At 43.3% G+C, this 17,976-nt stretch overlaps 1 protein-coding gene across 1 annotated transcript; it reads right to left on the bottom strand.

Annotated features, from left to right (window-relative positions):
• On the bottom strand, positions 514 to 17,976 carry MTCH2 (mitochondrial carrier 2). The gene is made up of 13 exons (XM_013969889.2): positions 17,682 to 17,976; positions 14,810 to 14,894; positions 14,550 to 14,656; positions 10,790 to 10,816; positions 10,533 to 10,595; positions 8,955 to 9,012; positions 8,652 to 8,703; positions 8,209 to 8,268; positions 6,932 to 7,025; positions 6,134 to 6,181; positions 5,431 to 5,498; positions 3,801 to 3,876; positions 514 to 2,004 (listed from the first exon to the last, which is right to left on the bottom strand). Exons 1-13 carry the CDS (start codon positions 17,766 to 17,768, stop codon positions 1,918 to 1,920), a joined length of 912 nt encoding a protein of 303 aa, XP_013825343.1. The 5' UTR covers positions 17,769 to 17,976; the 3' UTR covers positions 514 to 1,917.

Below are 17,976 nucleotides of genomic sequence, written 5' to 3'. Positions count from 1 at the left end.
CACCTGTGCCAGTTTCACAAGCACAGCCTACAAGATACTCCTTATCTAGGTTTACACGATTTACACATGAGTCAGTTCATCATTTCTTTTGTGTGTATCTTAAGAGCACCTACCTACCTGCATTTACCAGCCCCGGAATAAACTTCTGAGTATGTTAATGGCTTATAAAATTTCATGGAGGACCACAGATGTAGTCCTCTCGCCTGAAAGATCCCACGGACAGAGGAGCCTGGGGGGGCTACAGTCCATGGGGTCACAGAGAGCTGGACACAACCGAACCACGAGGCACAGGTGTAGCACCCTTATCGGATGGATAGCTTGGATGCAGTGAGCTGGATCAGCCAGTGTGCTAATTAATCCCAGGCCTCCGTGACACTTTCCACAACTTTGCCCAACTTTCAAAGGCAAAACCGGAGCCTTGGCGCCCTCTGGTGGAAGACTGGTTCTCATAGTCAGACCAGCTCCCCAACTAGGAGGCGTGTGTGAAGACAGAAGCCACAGGTCATAAACATGGCAGTTTCCTAGATCGTCTTTACTTGAAGATTTTTTTGGGGGGGAAAAAAGTAGGTAATGCAAAACATTTTTATATTAAAACAAATGCAGATAATATTCAATAGAATATAAAATTTACATTGCTTTTTGAGACAAAGAGACATCAAAGACATTTCAAGGTAAGTTATGCTACTCACGAGCTTCAGGCTATATTCTTAAACTCGGGGTGCGGGGGTGAGGAGAGGAGACCCTGCGTGCTCAGTCTAACACTGTGGGTGCTGCTGCTTTGACGGGAAGTAGCGAATTCTTCTGAGAAACAGCAAATGAAGCGTTTACTCATTTGGCAACAACCCAGTGGATTATTTAAAGAAGTAAAACCAAATGCTTTCTCATTTTAAGAGCATTATAACCTGCTTGGAAAAGGCCTGAGTAAAATAAGAGCTTTGTGTTTGAGTGACAATTTATTTCCTTCTAAAATGATTTTTTTCCCCTACTATGACTGTTAACATGCCTAACTGAGGGTATGACATGCAAGCTGGTCAATAATCTAAGAATCTTATGGATGTAAGTCTGCACCATCAGACGTGAGATTACAAGTACACCTTCCAAGGGTGTCATGAGGAATGAAAAACTACTCACCTTCTGCAATGACAAAATGCAAACAAAATAAAAAACTGAAGAACAAAAGATTATATACAATTAGAACTGTATGATGATGTAATTTAGGGACTGGCAAGTAACGCTACAGTATTTGCTTTTCACACTTTACATGACAGTAAGAACTTCTTTGAGGGGCAAAAAGGAGACATTACACTTCCTTTCCAAATCCTGCTAATTCTCTGTAACTGTCCTTTTTCCTTGTTGTTGGCAACACAATTTCTTGCTTTGCAGTAACAGCGTGCAGATTTTCTAGAGTAGGTTAGGCATGTATTGTCCTTTCTGTGAGGTATGAGACAGGGTTAATTGAATGTGCTAAGAATAATATGCTGGGAGGCAGGTTCCAGTGGATGCCGCTGAGTTTGGTGGTCTACCAAAGCAAAGGTAATTTATAACTTGCCATATCATTTGCCTTATTCATTTTCTTAAGTTTTACAGAATTATTTCTCTTTCTTCATGGGACTGTACTCTCTTCATTTTACAAAACACTGAGACTCAAATTGCGTGACAACTTGCTGGTACCTTTAGGTAAATGCAACTTCGTAAGTAAAATGCCCTGGGGTAAAAATGTCCCGTTTCAGGGGGAGGATCAGTGGTAAATCATGTGCTGGGAAAAAGAACAAAAAAGGCAGACACCAAACACCTCCATTTTCCCAAGATTAAATGATTATTTAAAAAAGCGCGCCACACTGTATAGAAATCAGCATTCTCTCCCATAATTCTGAGCGTCTGGGACTATAGAAATGTCACTGTCCCTGCCCCACATCTTCAGATTAACATTCTCAGGTCACAACAGTAAGTCTTCCCAAAGGGGACCTTCCGGAAAAACAAGCTATTTCCTCGGCTCATATTTCCCTGAAAGAGAAATAAAATAAACACAAATAAAGTCTAGTGTGAAAATGAGGTCAGCTAGTCCAAAGCAGCAAAGACATCCAACTGGACATATTTCTGGGAAATGAAATGATGAAATGACCAGCAACGTGTCATCTCTGACGCAAGCTGAGCCTCTGTGGAACTACCTACCATTTTGACACGTGGATAAAGGGAAGGATTTCTTATTTAGACAGATCTTCCTAGGCAGATTCTGGCTCTGCTGTTTGCTAGTTAGCTGGGCCATCAAGTGTGTCAATTCATATCAAGGGTCATGAACAGTCCTAACACGTAGTAAGCGCCAGCTCTTATTTCTGTTTTTTTTTCGGCTGCACACCTGATCAGGGTTGGAACTCGTGCCCCTTGCCATGTAAGTGCGGAGTCAACCTCTGGACCACCGGGGAAGTCCCCATGTCAGCTTTTATTTGTTTTGAACGAACAGTCAGATCTCTAGAGAGTACTTATAAAATCTTATAATTGAAGTAGTCATGTTGTGAGTTTAATTGAGCAGACTCTAAGTTAGACAGCCTGCACGTAGATCCTGCTCTCCCAAATACAAGCTGTGTGGCCGTGGGCTACACAATTGGCATCATTTGACTGTTCAAAGTCCCAGCTTTTTCATATGTGAGGCGGAACGGTAAAGTATAGTTTCTCTCCTCACAAGGTTATTTTGAGGGTTGCATGAGCTGAAACATGGAGAACTCTTAGCATGATGCCTCGTATACAGTGAATGATCAGTTAACATTTGCTGTTGTCTTAAGCACTTAAAGGTTCAACTGTTAAGTGTCTGATACCCTAATAATTTTCTATTTGGTTTCTTTCTTTAGCAGAGGGTTGAATGTTCATGTTAGGGCTGTCTGGTAACCATCCAAGGGTCCTGGCCTGGGTTCACAGAGGGGCTTGTCGGGTCCACTGAGCAAAAGCCCCCCAGCTTAGGCCTCTACATTCAGAGTTTAGGCTGGGAAGCCTAAGCCCCGGGAACAAAAGGCCTTTCTCATCGGTGTCACAGTGCTCTAACAGTGTGCAACAAAGAGCTTCCTCAAACACTTTCCTTCACAGTCCTCTACAAAGTGCTTCCCACTCAAAAACAGCTTTCAACTGATGGCCACTCTAAGTGATTCCATCTTAAATTTAGGGCACAGCCACTCATTATTTTGGTTCCTATTAAAGCTCTGCCTAGACTGATGAAGAATTTTTGGTTGGAGATGACCTACCCCGTAGCAAAAGCAAAGAACACACTGGAATCTGGGCACCGCATCCACTAACGTGACTGCAGAAGCGAGAGAGCAGCTCCGCTGACAGCACGGCGGCAAATAATGTTGTAAACAAACAACTATTTCTCAGCTTCTCTAAATATATTAGAAAATAAATTTCAGAATATATCCTGACCAGTTACAAGAAGATGAGGTTGGAAAAAGTAATCTGAAATCCAGGGCATCATTTTAAAAACCAGAATAACTGACTGCCCAGACCTTATTTGTAACTCGAATGCAACCACTCAAATGGGTTCCAGGTCACATCCAGGACTTCTTCCTTCTTCACCTCCTGATTCTTTCTAAGCAGCATATTTTACAGCCACGCCAGAGCGACATATGGGCCACTGAGAAGAATGCATTTAACTGGAGTAACTAAAGGATAACCTGTAAGAATTAACCTGGGATCCCAGAGACTTTTAAGAAAACAAGCAAAAAAACTCCAGAAAATATGAGGAGGGGAGAAGGAGGGAGGGAGGGAGGCAGAGAGAGGGAGGGAGGGCAAGAGAGAGAATGAGAGAGAAGTACCTCTTTCTGTAGCATGCACCAGCAATCTATCCAAGAAGAATATACTGGGGCGTAGGGAGGGCATCCACCAGCAAGCCTGAAATAGAAAAAGGGATTAGTTACCGAAGTCAATATTTATAAAACATTCTCTCAAGAGCTCAATAGATCTTGGTCAAAATATTCTGCCTGGAAGGTTCCCTGGGCAGCAATTTTAGCAGTTCTGTAGAGACAAATTCTGTTGGCACAGGGGGAAGACTGAGCACCCAAAACAGATCCCACTTTCTTGCATTTAGGTTTTGAATCAACACATAAAGAGAAACTTTAGTTATGTATTTTCTAAAACATCTAGGCTTTAATTAGTGGACAAATGAAATTCTCTGTGAAGCTCGCTCAGTCGTGTCCGACTCTTTGCAACCTCATGGACTGTAGCCTACCATGCTCCTCCATCCGTCGGATTCTCCAGGCAAGAATATTGGAGTGGGTCGCCATTTCCTTCTCCAGGAGATCTTCCCAACCCAGATATCAAACCCGGGTCTCCCCATTGTAGGCAGATGCTTTACCATGTGAGCCACCAGGGAAGCTCTAATTACTAGAGCTAATTACTAATTACTAGAACATAGTAATTATACGATTAAAGAGCTGAGAAAGGGAATTTAAAACTATGTGGTGTTCAAAAGACTCCAAACATGACAATGGATAGTGGTGTGAAACTGCGGTGACTACATGCTCTTACTCAGGCGTAACTCCTACCCTTGTCTTCTCTGAAAGTGAAAGTTAGGCACTCAGTTGTGCCTGGCTCTTTGTGACCCCATGGACTACAGTCCACCAGGCTCCTCTGTCCATGGAATTCTCCAGGTAAGAATACTGGAGTGGGTTCCATTTCCTTCTCTACGGGATCTTCTCGACCCAGGGATCAAACCCAGGTCTCCGGCATTGTGGGCAGACTCTTTATCGACTGAGCCACAGGGAAGCCACTTCTCTAAAAAGACTGCAAATAACAAGAACACACTTATCTCATCCTTCAAGCCTGCTCTGGGCTACAATGTGGCAGCCGATCCGCAAATCACAGAACAAACAGAATATGGTAACTGTGCTTCTGTCCAACCTGGTAGTCACCTGGCATGTGGAAATCAGCGGTGTCCATCCCCACCCCCAGCCCACCTTCCCAGTCAATACATGAAAGGTCGAGAAACTTTCCATTTTCAACCAAATTTTCTACTTTTCTTACTTTAAAACACTTTTTCCATGAAGCCCTGATGAAAAACAGGTACAGGCTGTCATTCAACCCCTAACATACCTTTCATAACGTTCATAAGAGAGGATAAGCATTAATATAAGGAAAGGATGTGAGAGTAATCTGATCATTATTCCACTATTTTCAGAAAAGAACCTAGACTACTGGCAAGTGCAAACTATTTATAAGTACTTGAGAAATATTATTTGTGCCCTTCTCTAGTTCAAAACAGTATATGAAGAGACTGCTCATAATATAAATTGATGGCATTGCTGGTGTATGGGGCAGACAGAAAAGAATTGGGAATCTATCCATAGCATCACCTGTACTTATCCTTGCCAACTTTCTACCAGGACTGCTCTGCCTGTCAGGCACACAGGCAGCCAATTACTAGGATAAGAAATGCAAGGCACTTACCCACAGTTGTTGACAGCCATAAGATTAGAGACAAGCACAAAGGGATAGGTCAACATGCTGGCAAAAAACTGTCAAGAGGGAAAAACAGCTCAGTTACCGACTCCCGCCCGGCCTCTCTCGTGTTTCTCCTGCCTCACCCTTAGCCCTAGTGCCGCTGCGGTCCAGCGCGCCAACACTGCTTTTGCTTTCTCTGTATCCCAGGTTAAGACTTAACTACGCATTTTGGAGTCTGGAGATGTTTCTCCTCTTACCATGCAACCTTTTCACCAAAGGTCAGAAGACTTCTCTTATTCTGTGACTGAGCCTCATTCAAATACAACTGAACTTCAACATTTAAAACTAAGTACAATGAGCATTTCAAAACAGCCCTGAAGAAAACAAGAAAACATAAACATCTTTCCAAAGACAATGGAAGCCACTTCAAAAGTCAACCACTGGAAGGCTCCACATGAGTGAAGAGACTGAAGTGCCCAGTATACGTTCGGCAGGACACAGAAGGAAGAGGGGCAGGTCTGCGTTGAGAAATGCGCGCTGACCCCTCTGGAAGCCTACCAGCGCCAAACCATGTGGGTTTGTTATTTCTGCTCCTGTGATGCAGGGACACTGGGCTGTTCATACCTCTGACCAAAAAACAGTAATGACACATTCTAAATTTCAAAGAAAACAAAACTACTCCTCAAAGGTTAAGAGGTTAAAAACTTACTCCTGTGACAGCTTGGGAATAACTCTTCATTTCATTCATGGTGGAAACCTGTAATAGGAAGAAAGCCTTTATTAGAAAGAGTGAGAAAATTAAGCTGATATTAACAGCTAATTGTCCTCCCCATATCAAAACAGTCTATTTCAGAATTCAAGTTCTTTGACAACCTGAAAATTAATTTACAGGATGAAAACATAAAAGACTGGCTAGAAGTGGTCAAAATGATCACCTTGACTCAACATTAACAGGCAAGTTCATGTAAGACTAGGATGGCTTCTAGGAACTAATACAATGGCCTCAGGATTTCAAAAGCTCCAGGAAGTGAGATTGGGAATCTTTTCCCATGTCCTAGAAATACATCTCCCGGAAACCACGTTGATGATACTCTTAGGGCCAAGTCACTCCTTCTGTATACCCCCAGCTGTGTCCCAGACGCTGTGGGGAAGATCAGGCTCTATACTCCAGTAACCAAATGCAATGTAAGAGTCCCCTTAGCACTTCCAATTAGACGAAACCCCTGAATATACGATAGAATTGTTCTGCTTCATGGTGTCCTCTAACATTAGGCATCAATAAAGAAGCAATCTTCTTGCAGAAGCTTAGGCTCATCCTGCCAGACCCTTTCCAGGTGCCTCTCTCTGAGGTAAGCAGTGTAGATCATTCCACTAGCCTCTGAAAATCTGACCATTGATATTTAGCTATATAATGGTGAGTCTCATATCACCAACTGCCATCTTAGCTAGCTGCCAGGTGGGGGCTGTGAAGTCAGCGCCAGCGCATCTCATCAGGAGCCCAACCTACCCCACTGTCCAGTGCATAGGTATTGACGAGGTAGGCCAGCGAGTTACAGAGCCACAAGGAAATGATGTCACCAAGGAGGCGAGGAATAAGACCCCTGCGTGAAGAAGCAACAAAAACAAGAACCAAGAGGTCTGATCAGTTGAAAGATAATCCACTCATTTATATTCATCTATATAAATCATACAATAATTTATTTATCCTTCGATTAAAAAATAAATGGAGATTTTAAAACATTCTAGAGAACCGAAAGGAACCGAATACCAGAACGTAACCAGTTCATTCTAATTAATACAACTGTTCTTGGAGCTAATCTCTAATGACCTGTACTCTCATTTTTAAAACGAGAATTTTAAAGGCTACATCCCTCTAAGCTGTGGCTAATGGCTCAACTTTTACTATTAATAACTATAATCAGGGAGGCAAATAATTTGCCTACTTCAGAGAAGAGACTTAAATATGATTACTGCTAGACTACTTGATATCCAAATTTGGCCACGCAAAAGATGAGAAAAATGACAAAATGAAAATGGCCCAAACATGGACACAGGTGAGAGGCATCAGAAAACACATTTCCAGGGCCTAGGTAAGCTAGGCGAGGCAGTGTGGAGCAACGGGACAAAGGTTACCTCTCAGACTGAAGACCAAGGACTAAATGCCACTTCTACCACTTATCAGCAAATCAACTTCCCAGAGCATCAGTTTTGTTTTTTTAATCTCTAAAATGAGAATAATAATAGCTATCTTGTCTATTTCCCAGAATAGTTATGATACTCAAACAAAAATCAACGATGTGGAAACACTGAAAATTAAAAAGGACCATTTAGTTAAGAATGCAGTTTTTGTCATTAACAGAACTAAGGTAGTAATTTACTTTAGCCTAAGTTCCTCTCAAGTAAATTCAAGGGAATGAACACGGTGCACAAACACACTCTGAGGATAAGAAATACGCCTATTAGACAGCTTTCCATTTTTCCAAAACGAACTTTCCTCATTTTATCAACTGTATAGCAACTGAGAACTTACTATGAGGGTAGAAACTTGGAATGAATTTATTAATTAAAAAAACCCTCTCCTTTCAACCATTTCAGATGTGCAGAGCAAAAGTTTGGGATCTCTTGCAAGAACATTTAAGTCAGAGGGGCCAAAACACAGTTTAACATGAAATAAACCCAGAGAGTACATTTTCCCTGAGGCTGAAATAAGGAGTCATGTCCTCATTCTCATTAAAGCTTCCTACTCACACAAAAATCACACCCACAAATCAGTAATTTACTCACGCAAAAAATCCTAGGATGCCCTCTTCCCGATAGATTGTTGCTATGGAGTCACAAAGTCCACTGGGTTTAGAAGGAGGAAAGGTAAAGTACATTCAGATTACAAGGTTCAACTGCCACTTTGGACAAGGTCACACCCCCAGCCCCCCTCCGCTTTCTACCCTCCTCATTCCTCAAAGACAGATGAATTCAGAAACAGAAGGGGAGATACTGCTACCTAAGGGTGTAGTCACATGGTGTCAGGGTGAATTCTAGCTTCGGGGGTGTGTGTGTGTGTGTGTGTGGGTGTGTGTGTGGGTGTGTGGGGGTGTGTGTGTGTGTGGGGGGTGTGTAGGTCAAATGATATAAGATATATGAATTTGCTTTGCAAGCTCTAAGGCATCACAGACATGTAAAGTATTTGACATTAACAGATCTCCGTAACACTTGAAAACAGAAACACTTACCAGTACTTGGATTCTCTGCCAATGAATTGTACCATAGATCTCAGAGTGATCACTAAAGGATACAGAGGAAAGATTTTTAACCTACATCCAGATAAATTTTAATAGCCCTGAAAAAAAAAGGTTTGCCCACCTACAAACACTTTTGGTATCTGGATAAACTGGATAAAACCCAAAGCAAGCAAACCAAAAACACACAGGCAAGGCCCTTTAGTGAACTCTCATGTCCACCTATGGACGTAGACAGGAGAGGTCATGACAGAGAGAGATAAACAGCCGAGTCTCAGTTGCCCGCTGCACACCTACCGTGGAAGGGGTGCGTGATGAGGGTAGCAGCAGAACGGGCCATCATCTCCCGAGTCGTCTAGAAACAATCGACACACACACTTGTGAAATCTGAAAACACGACACTGGCACTCCTGCAAGAAGTCACGTGGGTGGGCACCGAAGGGTAAGAAAGTGGGTGGCACAGCACTCCTGCCCTTCCTGGAGGCCCTTCCTGGAGTCAGGATGAGCAGCCCCAGTAGGCTGCAGTATGACACAACCTCATTCTAGCCCAGCTTCCACTCAGGGGTTTCAATGTCACGTCTCAGAACGACCCTGTAAAGCAGATTTCTACTATCATCTCAAAGGAAAACAAGAGCAAAGAAACAGGTAAAGGGCCTTCCCTGGCGGTCTGTGCTTGAAATGCAGGAGGTGTGGCAACCTGGCTGGGATAAAACTCGGAGGACTGTGTTTAGATTATTGAGTGGCTCTCTCACTGCGAGTGATTTCAGAGACTCTGATGTCTACAATAGGCAAATGTCAGGCTCTGTTTAATCAACACCAACATCCTGAGATGTTGAACAACTTTGGTTTGGTTTGGTTTTGTTTTTCGACCACAACCCTGTAACCAACTGTGCACTATCCTGGAGCTCCTATATTTATCCCAGCTTATCTTTCTTACCCAGGATTCTGTAAAGAGGTTAGTGAGAAAATTCAATTGCAGTACTTGGAGGTAGTTGTAAATACAGAAGGTCTGTCATTCATGTTTGCACTTAGTTAAGAGATCCCTCACCTCTACTCTAAGGGTAGTTCTAAGAGCCGCAGGATGAACTCAATGCAGTTAAGAAAATGCAAAACACATATTAATACGTGTATCTCTGTGCTTCTCGCTCAGTCACTACTCAGTTGTGTCCGACTCTTTGTGACCCCATGGACTGTAGCCCAGCAGGCTCCTCTGTCCACGGGATTTCCTAGGCAAGAATACTGGAGTGGGTTGCCATTTCCTTCTCCAGGGGATCTTTCCGACCCAGGGATCGAACCCAAATCTCTTGAGGCTCCTGCACTGGCAGGTGGATTCTCTACCACTGTGCCATCCAGAAAGCCACAGTATGTTTCTGAAGGTAGCTTTTACTGAAAATCATGACCTTACTATCGACAATCAAATAACGTCAAGACTAAGAAATAAAAAAGAGTATTATTAAGTTAGGCATGCAACCAACTCCAACAGCAGAAGATAGGGGTGGGAAATGAATCATGAGGGCATTTCAAAGTCAGAATGATGTTGTAAAAGCATTTCTAGATATATAATGTCCATCACATGCAGGGCCTTGGCTACTATATGTTAACACTTTGGGGCCAGAGATTTTCAACTTTATTATAAGAAGTTTCAATAGAAACCTCTTCCATATTAAAGATGAAATGAGTGGGCAAAATATGTTTCCTGGAAATGCAGCAATTCCAGACAGCAAGCAATGCGTTTTTCTTTCTGTTCTGCATGCACTAAAGCCCGTATTAAATCGAAGGTTTAATTTCCCTTGGAACACTGAACACATGGGCCCGATGATCCTGATTCCATAACTGCCACTCCGCTCTGATTCAGAGAGATCATAACCATCTCACCTCCTTGATAACCCGGTCAAAGGAAGATGAAACTTCTTTCTGTACATTTCCAGATCCTGACTCCTGGAAATCAAAACGAAAGATCGCTGTCGTGATGGTTTTCAACAGAACTGGTCAAACTGGTGGCCACCCTGTATAAAAACATTCTCCATGATAAAAGCAAAGCTGACTGCTTGTCTCTCTTCCTAAAGAGGACAACAAACAGCAGCGGCCTGCGGGGAGAACGGGCTCAAGCACACACACCGGCTCCAACTTACCTCAGCCTTGTCGCACTCCTGGTAATGCTGCAGAGGAAGAGAGAAGGAAAGAACGATCAGGCCTAGCGTAATGCCGCTGAGACAGGACATAAACGGAAAACCCTATTCATCGGCAGAAGTTAGAAGGGTTGATTTTGGGGGGGGATGGGGCTGTAAATTTCCCGTTCACTTCTCTTTCTAATTAGCACTCGGAAATATTACCATTAACAAGTGTCTTTCAGATGATCCTGCTGCTAAGTTTACCATACTGATGGGGTAACTCACAAAAACTCCTATCTAAAAGAAGAAAAAGGAGGGGCTTCCCAGGTGGTCCAGCGGTTAAGACTCCACGCTCCCAGCACACGGCCCAGGTCCTGATCAGGGAACTAGCTCCTCCCGCTCCAACTAAGAGCTTGCAGGCTGCAACTAAAAGATCTCATATGCCGCAACGAAGACTAGGTGCAGCCAAATAAATTACATAAGTATTTAAAAAGAAGAAAAAGGAAAACAAAACAAAACTCCAAGAGCACGATTTACTAAACACACACTAACAAAATAAACTCGTAAAAACAGTGCTTCCCAAGTGGCGCTAGTAGTAAAGAACCTGCCCATCAATTCAGGAGACGCAGGTTTGATCCCTGAGTCAGAAGATCCACGGGAGGAGGGCATGGCAACCCACTCCCAGTATTCTGACCTGGAGAATCCCAGGGACAGAGTTGTCTGATAGGCAAAGAACCAGACACAACTGAAACAACTTAGCACATACTCAGAGTACTACGACTACAGAAAAAGCCTCAGGACTTTTTCACGGAAAAACTCAGGCCCAATACCAAATTAGGGCAAGATGCTTTCCTTCCCTGTACAAAGAACAGAGAACTGGTACTAAGTCAGAATAGCTAAACCTGCCTCACTTTTCCTTTTGAATTTGACTGTTTCTGAGCCAAACAAGAGAGAAGATGCTTTCTTAATTCTGGCAAAGATACATGAAACTGCCAGAGCTTAGGCTGCACTGGAAGAGGAAATATTACTTGTGGGATATTTCAGAAACAGAAGATGGGCTAGGCGAAATATCAAGAACCACACAACTGACTTCCTAGACATAACGAGGTTTAAATAATAGACACTTGTCTTTTGCAAAAAGAACTGCATTTCTTAAAAAGAAAATCAGAGGGAAGAGGACAAACATCACAAAATGAAATGATGGTTTGGGGCCAAATTCCAGATCTTTGGCCAGAAATTAATTCTAACAGTTTCAGGCATCTTTAAAAATTCTCACTCATTTCTAGACTTTGCTTTTCACTGTTAATAAAATTTTCAACCGTTTCTTCTACATTATCCTGAACAGATTTCAGTTTAATTCTTGTTCAGATATACAGAACTCTAACACAGTCTAAAACAGTCTCGTCAATCCTAAATTGGGCCTTCTTCTTGACTGTGTCAACTGCTTTTGATTCTAAGTGTAGTACCAAGACCCTGTTCTATTTCACTTGGCTACGTGTGAACACATATTCCAGATACCTGCCCACCTCAAGTTTGTCTTACTTTTCCTTTATATAAAGGAACTTGAGTAATTCAAGAGTAATTACAAGAGTAATGTCACTCTTGCTCTAAGCCTGCACATTAACCTCCTTGAACTAGATGGCAACCGGTTTCCCACATGAAACTTCCCTGGAGATCCAGTGGCGAAGGCTCTGGCTTCCAGTGCAAGAGGCACGCGTTTTTCCTGGTTGGAGAACTAAGATTCCACACGGTGTCTGCAGCACAGATTGAAAACAAAATCTAAACCTCACTTGGGTAACAGCAACACTTTCACTGCGTCAGATAACGGTGTGGCTGGAAAAGAGAGTAGTAATCCACGCCCCAAAATATCAGTCCATTAACACTCCATCACTCTGACCCACGTCAAAGTCACTCAGCTGTGTCCAACTCTTTGCGACCCCATGGACTATGCAGTGCGTGGAATTCTCCAGGCCAGAATACTGGAACACCGTTTTGGGTGACCCTGACCCAAGGGCCACCCAAAATAGTGGCTCATCAGTCCACAGGCATGATGACAAGAGTAAGTATAATGAACAACAAAACAGCTTCCACAAGAAGAACTGACTGGAAAACCTCTCCAAATCAACTCAACAAAGTCTGAAGAGAATTTAAAATCTAAGCTAATCAGATCATGAAACTGTTCAACAAAATCATGATTTGCTCATCAAATGATAACATATTTTTATCCGGTAGAATTGGGGCACTGTTAAAGCTACTTTGAAAAGTGCACGGAGGACTGTACCGAGTACTGCCTGAAATAAATGGTTTGCAAACATTTGGAATTTAACACATTTGATATATAGGTTGAAAATACTACAAAGATTTGGTTAGCTAATACTGCTACACTTTTAAGAACTAGAGCACAGAAGGTAATGTATCTTTGGTGCCAGTGGGAGATGGAATAATGAACAAGAAAATCCATTAATTTTATATTCTCAACCCTAGTCATACTGAACCACCTTCCCACGAACTGTTCTAAATGGTACAGAATTTTTATGTGTAACACCTCCACAAATATACCAAGAGGCAACTCTGCTGACCCACAGTGTATCTGGCGCAACTGAGAGACAAGTACAGTCTAAGTATCTAAAGTTAAAAGGACACAGCAAAGCAGAAGGATAACCACGAAAGAGATTAACTGTGATGTTTTTAAAAACACTTTACGAAACAACTCAAACACAGAATAGTTAAGGAAACGATGCATTACCTATGTATCGCCTACTAAGCTTAAACAGATGTTAACATTTTGACCTTTCTGCTTAAAATTTCTTGCCTTTGTAAAATAAACTGCCACAGATACAGCTAAAGTTCCACCCTTCATTTCCTTCCCTCTTCTCAAAAGTAACCATTACCCTTATAGTCAATGCACACACTTGGGTGAGGTTTTCTTAAAAAGCAAACATTCAAATTTACACAGTATAACACAAAAACAGAGAGTGTACAGAAGACAAATGCACAGTGGAACAAAGAATTAAATGGCAAATATCCACACGGCCGTGATCCAGGTCAGGGAAAATCATTTCCACTACCCTAGTATCCCATGCCTGGTCTCCCTGCCTCTTCCTGTAAATAAACACTATCCCGACTTTAACGTTTATCTTGTTAAGTTAAAAAAAAAAAGTGTGCCACAGAAAATATTTTACTAGGAGTGACACTAGGAATAAGAGGAAAATAAGACCAGAAATGTATGTTTTAACCAGCTTCCTTCGTCTTTTGAAGAAATAAGATGAGTTATGCATGAATGTTTAGTCTTTAAGTCAAGTTCGACTACAACTCCATGGACTGCAGCCCGCCAGGCTTCTCTGTCAGTGGGGTTTTCCAGGCAAGAATACTGGAGTGGGTTGCCATTTCCTTCTCCAGAGGCTCTTCCCAACCGAGGGACTGAACCTGAGGCTCCTATCCCATCTCCCCCATTGCAGGCATATTCTTTACTAATGAAGGAAGCCCCAAGTAAGCTATTCAGGAGCTCAAGTAAGTGCACTTAATTTCTGCTCAGAACACCTGGTCCAGAGGAAGCTTGTGCAGATCAAAATCAATTATTTCATTTTAGACAAATTCTCCTTGCTTCCCAGGAAAGAATTAACAATGAGTATTTCAAGTACATGTTTTTCAAGAGGAAGAAAAGCCATGGATATAAATATATCTTTGCAATTGCTCTTGATCAGTAGGACAAACTGTTGTTAAAAGCTAATTTAAATCTATGGGAAGATGGATTTTCTTATCTGTACAGGTATTTTCTTACCTGTAAAACTTTACCATGGACCACAGTTCCAAGGACGCCTGAACACAGTCTTGGCGTTAAGCCTGTGAACAATCCACGCTTCCCATCAATGCTCGCAATGTGCTGAGCTAAGAACACAAATCAGAGATTTACATTCTAGCTGAAAGAAATGGTCACACAGAAATTTCAAGAAAACATGCTTTCTATTTATTTTTTTCAGTGACTCCTGCTATCACACTTGCCAATGTCATCCAATTCTAAATAAACCAAAAGACACTCACCATAACAAAAGAGACCAGGAAGTTGACAGACTTGCCGCCCAAAAATATTTCGTCCCACTGTTGGCGCAAGAGGCTCATATCCCACCTTTGAAAATAAGAAGATGTATCAATACTAGGCAACATTCCCAGGAATGCTTGGGTTGCAAGGTCTTGAATAAAGAACAAATTTAGGGTTATAATTTTTAACACAAGTTAAAATGCAGTGTATGTTTTCCAAGACAGTAATGAAGTTATCACCCCTGTCCTTTTTTTTTTTTGGTCTTGTTTTGTTTTAAATTTTGGCACTTGATTAAGACTGGTTTCAATAAACTCCAAGTTTTCTTTCGGTTCACATTCTACAAAAAACAAACAAACAAACAAACATGTAGCTGAGATAGACTAGTATTAAACTGAAAAGAGAATAAGGGAATTTTTGTGTTAAGAAAGCTACAGTTCACTGAGGATGCTCAAAAGTGTTTTCTAAAGAAAATCTAGCATTTTTTTTTTTTTTAATATTTGGACAAAATGAGATGACTAAGCCACTGTCAACTTCATATTTAGCTAGAAAGACAAACCACTCACCGGCAAACGCAGATACAGCTTGATAATTCATTTGGGAAACAATTATAAGTTAAGTCTGTATTAAAGGAGCAGACAGTCATGAAAAATCTAATGAAGGCCATTTTAGAGTTAATTTCATCATGTTATCTCTACAATACATTCAGAGTCTTTAGTGCCAAAGAGATCCTTGAGTGAATGAATGCTACTGGACATGGTCTTGACTCTCTATTGCTGTGATTCTCAACCTATTCAACTGAAGAACTCCGGAAAAGCTCACAGTGCAACTATTTTTAAAACTGAGTATTTGGGAATTTCACCAAAACCCTTGAGACACTTGGCAACACAAGGATGTTGTGCAATCAGGATTAAGGAGTTTCTGAGGCAACAGTTCCGACTGTCACTAGAAAATCTTGCCTCCTGGATAATGACTGGGTAATGGGCTTATACCAGACTTATGGCAAAATGCTTTCATCTCGGATATTATCTAGCTAAAAATGTGCCAATTCTGTTTTAGATGTCAGAGTACATTTCAAAGATTTGTTCCTTTTGTATTTTTTGGCCACGTTATGCAGCTTGTGGGGACCTTAGTTCCCTGATCAGGGGCTGAACCTTGGCCCTTGGCAGTGAAAGCGTGGACCTCCAGAGAATTCCCTTTGTTCTTAATTAAAAAAATATTTATTTACTTGGCTGTGCCAGGTCTTGGAGAAGGCAATGGCAACCCACTCCAGTACTCTTGCCTGGAAAATCCCATGGACGGAGGAGCCTGGTGGGCTGCGGTCTCTGGGGTCGCACAGAGTTGGGCACGACTTAAGTGACTTAGCAGCAGCAGCAGCCGCCAGGTCTTAGCAGTAGCAATCTTTGTTGTGGCATGCAGGATCTAGCTCCCTGATCAAGGATCCCCCTGGGTCTCCAAGACTTAGCCACTGGACCACCAGGGAAGTCCCCCCACTGTTCTTAATTTAAATAACTCATTTTACAATAGTTTTTTATTTATAGGTTCTGAATCCACATGGGTCAACTCAGCAACATGTTGTATGAATGAGTATCATAAACTCAAAAGTAAGAAATGGGGCCTTCCCTAGTGTCATGCCTACTTTTGACAGAAAGGTGGATGGCGGGGACAGGGCTTCTATCCTTGGTACCATGCATGATGCAATGACCTCAACACTCAACAAAAGTTTCAAAAATTAAAGACCTGTCCAGGGAAATCTAGAAAGGCAATTGAAAACTGTCGTCAGTTAAAACCTGGCATGCTGCTAAGTCACTTCAGTCGTGTCCGACTCTGTGCAACCCCACAGACGGCAGCCCACCAGGCTCCCCCGTCCCTGGGATTCTCCAGGCAAGAACACTGGAGTGGGTTGCCATTTCCTTCTCCAATGCATGAAAGTGAAAAGGGAAAGTGAAGTCGCTCAGTCATGTCCAACCCTCAGCGACCCCATGGACTGCAGCCTTCCAGGCTCCTCCATCCATGGGATTTTCCAGGTAAGAGTACTGGAGTGGGGTGCCATTGCTTTCTCCAAAACCTGGCATATCTGCCTGTGAATAGAAAATACCCCTTAAGAATTATTTCACAGAAGATTAGAAACTAATACATATACTTAAAACTCTCTAACAAAACTTTGGGCTGAGCTGATGTCCAGCTCTGACAGGTGGGATTTTCACTGTCATGAGCCACATGGGCTGCTGTTGGAGAGCGCTCAGTGCGTCCCTCTGAAATTTGACTCAGCAACCACTTGATTATCACTTCTGAATGAGCTCCCTGTGTTTCTCTGGGTATCTGGTGCTAAAATCTCGGAACAGAAAAGCAGCAATAACAGCAGCCAAAAAAAAAAAAGAAGAAGAAAAAGAGGAAACAAAAGCTAATAAAACGTGAGCTCCCCTTAAATCTCAAATTTGTCTTTAACAGATTTCACATCTTGCGTTTGGGGCCGGGGACAAGAGAAGAACGCTCATTTCAGAGGAGCGGAGAGGGGAAAGGTTGGGAAGTCCTTGGCGGCGCCCGGCCAGGATCGACCTCGTGGAAGAGAAAACAAAGTTCAGGGGAGCCACCGGGCAGAGCAGGGCGAGGCAGGGCGGCAGTTGGGCTACCGGGAAAGGAGCGAGCCTCACGGCTCGGCTGGAAGGCGAGACCTCGGGAAGGCCCACGGGCAGTGGGACCTCCGCGGACGACGGGAGTCGTCCCTGCGAGGAAGGAAGGGGCGAGCAGCAAAGACGGAGCAGCAGCATCCCAGGAGACTGAAGGCCCGGAAGGCTGGAGCCGGTCCTCGGGCGCCCTGGGCAGCGGCCACCGAACAGGGTGCCGAACGGGGGAGGGAATGGCGACGACTCATACCTGGATGAGCACCTTCACGTACATGAGCGGCTGGGACAGGATGGTGAGACCGGAGCCCAGGAGCACCTGACTGGCCGCGTCCGCCATGATGGCACCCGCGGACGGACAGACAGACCGAGCCACCAAGCGACCGAGCCGGTCCCGGGTCACGTGCCAGGGCCGCCGGCTTCACTGGCCCGCCCGCGGCGCGCGCGCGCGCACGCACGCTCCGGAGCGCGCCTCCCCGCTCAGTCCCCGCCCACCGCCCCGCCCTCAGAAACGGCAGGCGCTCGCGAGCCGGCGCAGACGTCGGGGC

The sequence above is a fragment of the Capra hircus genome, chromosome 15, assembly GCF_001704415.2.
Source record: "Capra hircus breed San Clemente chromosome 15, ASM170441v1, whole genome shotgun sequence".
NCBI classification, from domain to species: Eukaryota; Metazoa; Chordata; class Mammalia; order Artiodactyla; family Bovidae; genus Capra; species Capra hircus.
The sequence above is the reverse complement of the archived record's forward strand: the minus strand, read 5'-3'. Positions and strand labels throughout refer to the sequence as shown.

Coding starts and splice junctions, on each gene's coding strand:
- MTCH2 (XM_013969889.2), bottom strand. CDS start 17,768: ATGGCGGACGCGGCCAGTCAGGTGCTCCTGGGCTCCGGTCTCACCATC. Junction 8,269..8,651: donor GGCAGAGAATCCAAGTACTG/GTAAGTGTTTCT, acceptor TTCTAAACCCAG/TGGACTTTGTGACTCCATAG. Junction 6,182..6,931: donor CCTATGCACTGGACAGTGGG/GTAGGTTGGGCT, acceptor TTCCTATTACAG/GTTTCCACCATGAATGAAAT.